This window comes from Triturus cristatus, chromosome 4_1 (assembly GCF_964204655.1).
Source record: "Triturus cristatus chromosome 4_1, aTriCri1.1, whole genome shotgun sequence".
Taxonomy (NCBI): Eukaryota; Metazoa; Chordata; class Amphibia; order Caudata; family Salamandridae; genus Triturus; species Triturus cristatus.
In genome coordinates this window covers 917512062-917523797 of record NC_140585.1, presented here as the reverse complement: position 1 = coordinate 917523797, position 11736 = coordinate 917512062, and the positions used below count along the sequence as shown (strand labels likewise).

Sequence of the window (11736 nt, the reverse complement as noted above, 5' to 3'; positions counted from 1 at the left end):
AGGGCCAACGTATTAACGGCAATCTGTTGGAACACAACGCCTATACAAGAAAAGAGTTATGATAATGACACTTGCCAAGGGAACGTGGTAAAATACCAATAGCTGCCAAGGGGAGAAGCAGAAAAAGCAATGAAAGTCGCACTAAATATCCTGAAAGACCAACCTGTCCGGGCACACACTGATTCCTAACCACGTTTAAGAAACCAAGTTGGCATATATAATTTTTTCCCTTCTTACTGACTGGGCTTTCTCAGCGAGGCCTGCTGCTGTGACATCACTGCTGTATCCTTGTGACATCACTGGATCCGGAAGTTGCAGTGAGTGGGGCCTGTAGCCAAGTGCCAGAGAAAATAAAGGAGCGTTTTCCCAGGCTGGAAGCATGACCCAATCAGGCCTGAAAGGACAGCTTCTCTTAAGAGTCAGCACTCTAGTCGTCCGCCAAGAACCTGGGGTGACTTGGGCTGAGCTGCACGCATGGAAGAATGTTGTCTGTGGGGGCCCACCCCCGAGGAAGAGGACATCGAACTGAACCTAGAGATAGGCAAGGGGGTGCTTGCCAAGCTGCTGAAAACCCAGGAATACAACGATTTCAACAGATCCGCCGTATTTGAGAGCGATTTCATTCAGGTACTTCTCCTGGGGTAGCGTCCCAAGGTACCAAATAACATGACGTGTATTTATAAAGCGCACTCAGCTGGGATTTGAACCTCTGACTAGGAGGTCACAACAGTGGACGCATTAGTCACTAAGCCACCAGACCCGGCCTATATATCGATGCAGTTTTAATGTGAATGTATGGGCACCGATGAGGCGACATTTTTTTTTTTTTGCATATTTATATAGCGCGAACTCGACCCGAAGGTATTGGAGCGTTTACATAGCACCGTATTTACTTTACACATTCAGGCACGGGGAGATTAAGTGATTTGCCCAGAATCACAGGATGTGAACGCGACCTCGAGGCTCGAACCCTGGTTTCCTGCACCAGAGGCGGCAGCGTAGCCGTGTTGGTGATATACAGAGCCAAACTGAAATGAAAATAAAGGGCGGGGTAACAAATTGGCAATCACTTCTATCTTACACAAGGTGAGACGGCATTACATAGTCAATTATTCTGATCACATTAGAAACACTGCGAGTTAAAACCATAACAGTTTTACATAGATCAATCATCATTAAAACGAAAATTTTAAATCATTTCAACAATGGTGGTGTAAAAATTAGCAGACAGTCTTTAAAAAGCAGCAAATGTAAATTAATTCAGGTCTTAAAAACATTCTATAGTGCATATCTGGCTTGCATTAGACTTTATTCTGACTTCCTCAATTTTGTTAGCTCTGTATATTAAAAATACAATTAATATACATTTATATTAAAACTCTAAATTTCAGATACCAGACTGGTTATTTGCTTTCTAGCCGGGTGTAATTTGAATATTTGTAAGTCTCTGTTGCCCTTGTCTACCAGATCGACCTGTCAGTGCCCCTAAAGAGAGACCTATGCGCTGGCTGCAGGAAATGTATGTTAATTGACTATACATTCTCCTTCTCCTTGCGTTGATGATCTTACAAATAGCGGTAGTATTGACATTAGAAACAATAATCATGGTAATGATGATGATAATAAGAATCACAATGACCATTTTTGTAGATCAAGTTAAGTTTAGGTGTTTTGGCTAAACTTTTCAGCGAAAAATAAAGGTTATTTGTTTCCAACACATATTCACTACAGACAGATAAACCGCTTCTTTATTACTTCCAACCCACATACAGAAAATATGAACTTCCTTTGCCCATATTTTCCTTGGCAGGATGTAAGAATAGTAAAGTAGTGTATAGAAATCTATGCCGTCCTTGATCCAGGCGTGGGTGCGTTTTTCCTAGATATTCATCGACCGGATATTTAATCTTATTTTCCAAATTCCAGTATTAGAATTTTGGGAAAGAAGACCAGGTAGTTTGCTTCAATATTTAAGGGCATGTTAATTCACTATTCCTAATTCAAGATACCGAGCACACAGGGACTTTCCGATAATAATCAAGGGCGGGATACATTATTAATATTGCCCTAACTAACTTCGTCGATGAGTGATGCAATGGGTGCAATGAGGAAGATTATTCTAAATATTGCATGGCAATGTACTAAGTCCACTAAGGTTGGTTTACCTGTATTGAATATGTACTCTGACAATCTGAGCTCTAACGAGTTAGTTGAGTTTGATATACATCTTTTTAATTTTCTCCTAATCTGATATTGGTTAAGCTGTATTGAATATTCACAGTAGAAATATGAATTTGGTTAATGTGCGCTGTAAAATCTGAGCTGCGACGAGCTAGCTGGGTTATTTTGAGCTCAATTGATTATGCCTTGTAAAACTGGGAGGTGTGCAGATTTGGTATAGTTTGGTTAACCTATTTCAAACATGCACTGTCAAAACCCAAGACTTAATGATTAAAGTGAGTCTGGTTTCGATATTTTGATATGACACTTTATAAAGCACATCTATCAATCAATCAATCAATCATAGGCATTTGTATAGCGCACTGCTCACCCGGAGGGTCTCAAGGTGCTGGGGGGGGGGGAACGCTACTGCTCGAACAGCCAGGTCTTGAGTTGCTTCCTGAAGGCGAGATGGTCTTGCGTTGTCCGGAGGTGGATGGGGAGGGAGTTCCATGTCTTGGCTGCCAGGTAGGAGAAGGATCTTCCTCCGGCGGTGGCTCTGCGGATGCGGGGGACGGTGGCGAGAGCGAGGCTGGCGGAGCGGAGCTGGCGGGTGGGCTTGTGGAAGGTCAGGCGGCTGTTGAGGAACTTGGGGCCCAGGTCGTGGAGGGCCTTGTGTGCGTGGGTGAGGAGTTGGAACGTGATTCTTTTGTTGACGGGGAGCCAGTGCAGGTCTCTCAGGTGTCCGGAGATGTGGCTGTGTCGGGGGATGTCCAGGATGAGTCGTGCTGAGGCGTTCTGGATCCGTTGGAGTTTCTTCTGGAGTTTGGCGGCGGTGCCGGCGTAGAGGGCGTTCCCATAGTCCAGCCGACTGGTGACGAGGGCCTGGGTGACCGTCTTCCTGGTCTCGGTGGGGATCCACCGGAAGATCTTTCGAAGCATGCGCAGGGTGTTGAAGCATGAAGACGAGACGGCGTTGACTTGTCTGGTCATCGAGAGGGAGGAGTCCAGGATGAAGCCTAGGTTGCGTGCGTGGTCCGTTGGCTTGGGGGTGGCTCCCAGGGCGGGGGGCCACCAGGAGTCGTCCCAGGCGGAGGGTGATGATCCCAGGATGAGGACCTCCGTCTTGTCTGAGTTCAGTTTCAGGCGGCTGTTCTTCATCCATTCGGCGACGTCTTTCATCCCTTCGTGTAGGCTGGCTCTGGCGGCGTCCGGGTCGCTGGTGAGGGAGAGGATCAACTGGGTGTCGTCGGCGTAGGTGATGATCTTGAGGTTGTGTTGACATGCGATGGTTGCGAGGGGGCTCATGTAGACGTTGAAGAGGGTGGGGCTGAGCGATGACCCTTGTGGAACGCCGCAGATGACTTCGGTGGCCGCTGACCGGAACGGGGGGAGGCGGACTCTCTGGGTTCTTCCGGCGAGGAATGAGGTGATCCACTCCAGGGCCTACTCCTGGATGCCGGTGTTGTTCAGGCGCTGTACCAGGGTGCAGTGGCAGACAGTGTCGAACGTTGCGGAGAGGTCCAGGAGGATGAGGGCCGCAGTTTCCCCGTTGTCCATTAGGGATCTGATGTCGTCTGTGGCTGCGATGAGGGCGGTCTCCGTGCTGTGGTTGGCTCGGAAGCCGGATTGCGAGTGGTCGAGGGATCCGTTGGTCTCGAGGAAGGCGGCTAGCTGTCTGTTGACGGTCTTCTCGATGACTTTGGCAGGAAATGGGGCGGTAGTTCTTTTTTTTTTTTTTTAATAAGAAACCTTTATTACACATTAAAAAGATACAAACAAGGGCCTACAACCACAAGGGCCGGCCGCTAGAAAGCTCGGGAGCCAGCAAGGCAACTCCACACATTCAAATGAGCCAGAAGCAAAAGCTCCCTAAAGTTCGAAAGCACATATAACAGACCGCGGCCATAGTCCAAGGGCGATCAAAAAGGACGGTTTCATATTTTCTAAACAAAAAAAAAAGGAAAAAAAACAAAACCAACAATAACACACAAACAAGGCAATGAGAGTCCGAAATAGCAGCGTGCGCTCCCCAGGACGGGGGAAGATCCACATTATCTGAAATAACTCTTGACAGGAGGTGGTAGTGGGGGGCGGCGGAGAAGAGGACAAAGCATGCACAATTACGTAGAATGTGCGGCTAGGGGGACAAAGCTACGTCGACCTCTCGCGGCAGAGGCGGAGCGCAGATATTCCCACGATAGGAATTCCATGGACCCCACACCTTAGTCCACCTCCTAGGCTTGCCTCTCGCCACATACACCGTCTTCTCCCTGAACATACACCAATCCATATTCTCCTTCCATACCGAAATCGTAGGCGGCCTCGGGGAACCCCACAACTGTGCGATATTGCGCTTAGCCACCATGTACCCCAAAGTCACCCACTGCGTCTGCGCCGCATTATAGTCATTTGGTTCCCAGACATTCAGCAAACACCTCCTGGCCTCTGGCAACAAAGCGACATGCGTGACTTCCTCCATTACAGTATGTACCCTGCTCCAAAATCGTACGACCTCCGAACATTCCCATAGCATATGAAGAAAGGTACCCAACAAGCCACAGCCACGCTTACACAGTCCATCCCTCGAATAACCCATACGTATCAAACCAGGCCCTGTAACATACACTCTATGGAGTATCTTCAGCTGCACAAATCTAAGGCGGGCCGGGATCGCCACCTCTTTCGGGGAGGCCACCACCGATACCCAATCCGCATCGTCCAGTTCCAATCCGTCGGCCGTCCACGCCTCCCGCAGATGGGTCAGCAAGTCCGTACGATCATTAATACGTTTTTTTATAGATCAGGGAAATAGTGCTGTCGGGCACATAGCCGTCTAACACCCTATCTTCCAACAGGGAATATTCTGGGATAGCAGCAACATCCGGAAAAACCGAACACAGCGCATGGTGGACCTGTGCATATCGGAAGTACTCCTATCATTTAATTTGTATTCAGTTTTGAGCATTTCAAACGTTTTAAAGGACCCTTTCGCCCAGAGGTCACCCACCTTACTTATACCAATCATATCCCATTTCTCAAAGCCTTTCGTTTTCCACAGACAACCCAAGCGCTGGGAGGCATACAACGGCGTCGCTCGAGTCAAGCGATCCCTCCACCCCATCGCAGCATTCGCCGCATGCCACACGCGTACCGCAACTTGCGTTGGTCCTGTCAACCGTGCATCCGGAGTCGCCGAATACAGTGCCCTATTGTAATCCCCGCCCGGAAGTAATAACTTATCCATCTCGAAGGCCGGATTCAAAAAAGGACCGTATATCCCGTGGTTCACCGCCGCCAATTGAGACGCCCAATAGTATCTTTTAATATCGGGGAGGGCAACACCCCCATCATACCAAGGGAGTGTCAACTTGGCGAGAGCGATCCTCGGTCGCCCGTCCCAAAACAGTTGGCGCTGAAGACCCTCCACCTCACGGAAGTAACGGGCCGGCACGACATCTAGCGTATTTTGTAGAGCATACAAAAAGCGAGGCAGTGACATCATTTTAAACAATGCCGCCCGTCCGAGCGGCGAGAGCGGAAGCCGTCGCCACCTCGCGACGTCGGCCTTCAATCGCTGGAGTGGAGGGAGAAGGTTTCGTTCATAGCGGACCGCGGGGTCCAGTGATATGAAGATTCCCAAATATTTGAACCCCAATGTAGCAATCCGAATAGGGCACCCCCGCGGCAGGAGGGGGGCCTCGCCCGATAGGACGTAAACACATGACTTGGCCCAGTTGATAACCAGGCCAGAGTTACGACCGAAGGAATTCAATACGTCCACCAATACAATTAGCGACTGTCGAGGAGAGGTGAGATACAGAAGAATGTCATCCGCATAAAGGGAGACACGGTCCTCAAATTCCGGCGTCCATCAAATGCCCCGCAACGACGGCTCCAAACGCAACCAGGCGGCGAGAGGTTCCAAAGAGAGTGCGAAGAGAAGGGGCGACAACGGACAGCCCTGTCGCGTACCTCTCCCCAGCGCGAAGGGAGCCGACGCCTTACCATTCACCACAACCTGCGCCAATGGGTCAGCGAATAGCAATTTTACCCACCCAATGAATTCAGGGCCAAACCCGAATTTAGCTAACGCAGCCCAAATATACGGCCACTCTAAAGTATCGAACGCCATGGTAGCGTCCAAAGACGCCAAGATGGCCGGCTCACGCATAAACTCCACTCTAGCAAGCATGCCATGCAACCGCCTCAGGTTCAGGGCGGTATTACGAGGAGGTATAAAACCGGACTGGTCCTGATGAATCAAGTCGCCCACGACCCGAACCAGACGATTGGCCAATACCTTAGCCAGAATTTTGGGTTCCGCGTTCAACAACGAGATAGGCCTGTAGGAGGCACAGCAGTCTCGCGGCTTCCCTTCTTTATGTATCACAACTATGGTAGCGAGACGTTGGTCAAGGGGGAGGGAGCCCGCCGCCCGTGCAGCGAGGAACATGTCACGGAGATATGGTGCTATCTTATCTGGACGCAACTTATATAGTTCAATGGGGAGACCATTGGGACCCATGGCCTTACCAGAAGCGATCGAGCGAATGGCTAGCGCAATCTCATCCGGCGACAACTTCGCCTCCATCAATATGCTATCAGCCTCCGTGAGGGACGGCAATGCAATATCTCTAAGTAACAGATGAGAGTCCTCCTCCGAGCACCCAGAGACCGGAGAGTATACCCCACGGAAGTAATCCGCGAAGCAGTCAACAATGTTTACCGGGTCAGTCACACACACGCCATCCACTCTCTCCACAACCGGCACCACTCTACTCGCTCTCTCCTTCCTGTCCAACCAAGCAATCAACTTTCCGGCCTTATCTCCCACATCATACAGTCGCCCTTGTTGCTCTCTACTCATCCGTTTAGCAGCATCCGTGACCAGCGCTCTATAATCTGACTGTTTAAGGCTGAGAACGTGCAGTTTCTCATCCATGACACCCCGCTCCAAATCCCCCTCCATCTCAGCTATGTCAGTTTCCAGGCGGACCACCTCTTCCCTCCCGCACCTCCTAGCATGGGAAATAAGAGACAAGGCATGCCCCCGGATCACCGTTTTATAACCTTCCCATAGGGAGACAGCAGACGACACTGACCCTACATTATCATTGAAGTAGTGATCAATGGACTTAACCACTTCATCGCGAACATTAGGGTTACGTAAATACCAGGGGTTAATTGGCGCTACTCTTCCCTCTGCCCCAGGAACAACCTCCATCTGCAACAATAGAGGGGAATGGTCAGAAATACCTCGGGCCAAATGACGCACCTCCCCGATCATTCCAGCCTGGAACGCTGGCATAAGTATATAATCAAGTCTCGAGAGACTCCCGTGGGCCCCCGAGTGCAAGGTGTATTGTGCCTGTCCCGGGTGCATCAGTCTCCAGCAATCTATAAGTCCTAAAGTATCTAGAAAGCCACCCAGCCAGGCCTGGGCTCTAGGGAGATCCCTGGGGGGGTGACGGTCCTCCATACCGGATATAACAGCGTTAAAATCACCCCCTAACACCAGAACCCCCCCAGGGAGTCCCAGGACCAAACGCCCCAAATCCGCAAATGTAGCCGTCTGCAATCCCGGTGGCACATAAACAGCAACGAGCGAAACAGTTCTACCCTCCCATCTCCCCACCAATGCTGCATATCGCCCTCTATCATCGTGGAGCACCTCGTCCACCTCCAACGGGAGAGAGGCCCTGACCAAGATACCCACTCCCCTAGAGCCAGAAGTGAAACCAGAGTGAACAGCAAGGCGATAGCCCCGCCTATTCAGGGCATGGAAGGAGTTCCCAATCAGATGTGTCTCCTGCGGGAAAACAATGTCGGGCGAGATCCGTTTCAAAAACTGCAACACCACCCCGCGCTTGATCCTATCCCCCAGTCCGTTCACATTCCACGAAAGTATTCTCAATCCCTTACCCCCCATCCGGCTCCCGTGCATGATGCCCACATCCCGGAGAACACAACCAGGACAAATCAGCAGCTAACCTCACATTGCCTTGTGAAACAAACAAACACGTCCGTTACCAGACTCGACGTCGTCAGACCCAAGGATTTGACCTTTTCATTCGTTTGTGAAAGGTCCGCTCTGACTAGTTTAACATCGATCAAAACTGTGTCCAATTTATGGGCCAATGTATCGAATCGCTGGCCGACCGCCGCTTTCATCTCCTCGATGGCACCCATGACGTCCTGCAATGTTAACTCCGTTGACGATCCCGGGCCATCCTTGGGTCTCTCCGGCGACTTATGCGGGCCAACAGGGGAACCTCTCGACTGGGTATAGCGGTCCATGTTGTTAGCTTGGGTATGAGCTCCCGGCCTAGTCGTCTTGGATTTTTGCTTATCTCCGTCCAATCTAGCCGCCATTGTCTGATGGTCGTCAAGGGTGTCGGCCACCAACACGATGGGCGATCACCGGAGAACCAATCTAGGAAACCTCGGAGACCCCAAGAGGTAGTCCCAGCTAGTCTCCAAGAGCAGGCAGGTTACCCAATCGTCCCACTATAAATGTGTGCTGACAATCCAAGGCCCCTCAGTTTCAGCGAGGAGACCCGAAACCGAAAGTGAAAGTAGGGGGTGCGCACCGGCCCAAGTCCTGCATGCCGTTGTTGTTCACTTTCTGCCCGGGCACCATGCCAACTCGAGTCCGGGGCAAGGTCCGGAGTGGGCCGCCAACTTGGAATCGATACTATTCCGGCTCCCGATGTCCGATTTGAATTTGGACAGCAGGTATCACCTCCACGTAGGTTCGCCCGTAGAAGCCCGTCGATAAAATCAGGATAAATTCAGGATAGACGTGGGAGGTTGTGGAGGCCCTCGGGAGCCCTGTGCCTACGCGGCCATCTTGGTTGCGCGCTAGGCTCCTCCCCCCGGGGCGGTAGTTCTTGAGGTCGGAGGGGTCTGCAGTTGGTTTCTTCAGCAGGGCACTGATCTCAGCGTGTTTCCAGCACTCCGGGAAGGTGGCGGTGTTGAAGGAGGCGTTGATGATGTCGCGGAGGTGGGCTGCGATGATGTGGTCGGCCGTGTTGAAGATGTGCTGTGGGCAGGGGTCCGTAGGGGATCCGGAGTGGATGGTGTTCATTGTGCGTGTTGTGTCTTCGGTGCTGACTGGGGTCCAGGTGCGGAGGGTGGCGGTGGGGGACATCGGTTCGGTGGTGGGGTTCGTGGTTGGTGGGCCGAAACTGTTGTGAATGTTGGCGATCTTGTCGTGGAAGAAGGCTGCGAGGGAGTCGCAGAGGTCTTGCGAGGGAGTGATGTCATTGTTGTCGGGGTTGGAGAGCTCTTTGACGATGCTGAAGAGTTCCTTGCTGTTGTGGGTGTTGTTGTCCAGTCGTTCCTTGAAGGCTGTCTTCTTTGTGGCGCGGATCAGTTGGTGGTGTTTGCGGGCGTCATGTTTTCTGTGGTCTGGTTGGTGCGCCAGGTGTTCTCCAGGGAGCGGCAGTTCTTCTTGGAGGTGATGAGCTCGTCGGTGAACCAGGAGGCTTTCTTGCTGCCGCGTCTGCTGGGGGGGTTCTTCTTCAGTGGTGCGAGGGCGTCTGCGCAGTTGGTGATCCACTGTGTGAGGTTGTTGGCAGCTTCGTTGGGGTCCGTTGAGCTGGTGGGGGGGTTCTGGCTGAGGAAGGTGGTGAGCTGGTCGCCGGTGATCTTGTTCCAGCTCCTGCGGGGGGCTTGTTGAGGGTGGTGGTGGGTCGTCGTTTTACTGAAGCTGAAGTGGACGCAGCTGTGGTCAGTCCAATGGAGATTGGTGGAGTGGCTGAAGGTGACGTATTTGCTGGATGAGAAGACTGGGTCAAGCGTGTGGCCGGCGTAGTGGGTGGGGGTGGTTACCAGTTGCTTGAGTCCGAGGTTGGCCAGGTTGTCCAGCAGAGCAGTGGTGTTGCGGTCCTTGTTGTCTTCCAGGTGGAAGTTGAGGTCCCCCAGGAGGATGTAGTCGGTGGAATTGATGGCGTGCGGGCTGACGAAGTCTGTGATGTCATTGCTGAACTGTGTGCGTGGTCCCGGTGGTCTGTAGACGAGGGTGCCTCTGAGCGTGGTCTTGGGGTCGGTGTGTATCTGGAAGTGGAGGTGTTCGGCGGAGGTGAAGGTGTCATCGGAGTTGGTCGTGATGCGGATGGTGTTCTTGTGGATGATGGCGATGCCTCCTCCTGTCTGGTTGACGCGGTCCTTCCTGGTGATTTTGTAGCCTTCCGGGACGGCGATGGCGACGTCGGGCGCTGAGGAGGCGTTCATCCAGGTTTCCGTCAGGAAGGCGATGTCTGGTGCTGTCGAGTCGAGGAGGTTCCAGAGTTCGACGGCATGCCTGTGAACGGAGCGGGTGTTGAGCAGGATGCACATCAGGTGTTTGTTGCTGGGGCTCGGTTTAGCAGGTGCGGTGTTGGGTCGGAGGCCGGTGAAGCGGCAGGTCAGGCAGGTGAAGGGTCCGTGGGTGCGTGTCGGGGTGGCTCGGTAGCAGGCGGTGTTTCGGCCGGCGTTGAGTGCGTGGAGGGTTTTGGCGTCGTAGATGTGCAGGGTGTGCTGGCGAGGGCGAGGACCAGGGGGTCTGGCGCTGGGCGCGGTCCAGGCGCGGACGGGCGCAGACGTGCTTACCTTTGGCGCACCTTCGGCTCTCAAAAGGCGCTCCCGCTGCGCGCGGTCGCTCTGGGGGCGTCATAAGTAAGGAGCCGGGAGGGAGGAGTAGCTGGGTGGCAGGAGCGGGGCGGTGAATGGAATCACAGGGGGGCGGGGCCGCAGGGAGGCAGCGGCGGGAAATTCCAAGAAGCAGCGGGCAGCGGGAAATTCCCAGGAGCAGCGGGAAATTCCCAGGAGCAGCGGGCAGCGAGCGAAGGAATCTGCAGGCAGGAGGCGGCAAAGGCAGGCAGGAGCGGCAGCAGTGAGTGGGGCGACCAAGCCCTGTGGAGGGCTGAGCGGTCACACTCTGTGGTCCCCTACGGTCCCCTTAAGTAAGGAGCCGGGAGGGAGGAGCAGCTGGGTGGCGGGAGCGGGGCGGCGAATGGAATCACAGGGGGGCGGGGCCGCAGGGAGGCAGCGGCGGGAAATTCCAAGAAGCAGCGGGCAGCGGGAAATTCCCAGGAGCAGCGGGAAATTCCCAGGAGCAGCGGGCAGCGAGCGAAGGAATCTGCAGGCAGGAGGCGGCAAAGGCAGGCAGGAGCGGCAGCAGTGAGTGGGGCGACCAAGCCCTGTGGAGGGCTGAGCAATTATTATACTCTGATGCTTACTAGAAGGTGATGAAATTAGGTTCTCCTTACTCACCTTGGAAGGATAAAACACAGAGTCAGCCTTTTTCAGTTTCAAACCTTTGACGGGCAAGTAATACACCACTGGGTGCTCAACCCCTTCAGCCATCTTCTTCATGACCGAGCCCTTCACAGGCAACACTCTGCAGGGCACAGGCAGACATAGGCTGGTCTACTGGAAATTCTACAAGCCTTCCAGGGGCTCTGACTCTATGACGTTTGGTAATGCTTGCTAGTTACTTTGCTGTCTTTCTTTAGGTCTTGCCTACAGACAGATTCTAGCAATTTACTGGCAATCACCTATTTCGCACAATACTAATACATGGAGTGGGAT

The 11736-nt window shown here is 52.8% G+C and overlaps 1 protein-coding gene across 1 annotated transcript in view; it reads left to right on the top strand.

The window, feature by feature from the left end:
• The first annotated feature begins 431 nt into the window (after nt 1-431).
• Nucleotides 432-11736, top strand: part of LOC146855805 (Golgi-associated RAB2 interactor protein 1A-like) — a 182013-nt gene continuing 170708 nt past the window's right edge. Inside the window, exon 1 of the mRNA XM_085653721.1 lies at nt 432-627. Within this exon, the coding sequence (XP_085509847.1) occupies nt 475-627 (153 nt within the window). The 5' untranslated portion in view covers nt 432-474. The remainder of the gene's footprint in view (nt 628-11736) is intronic.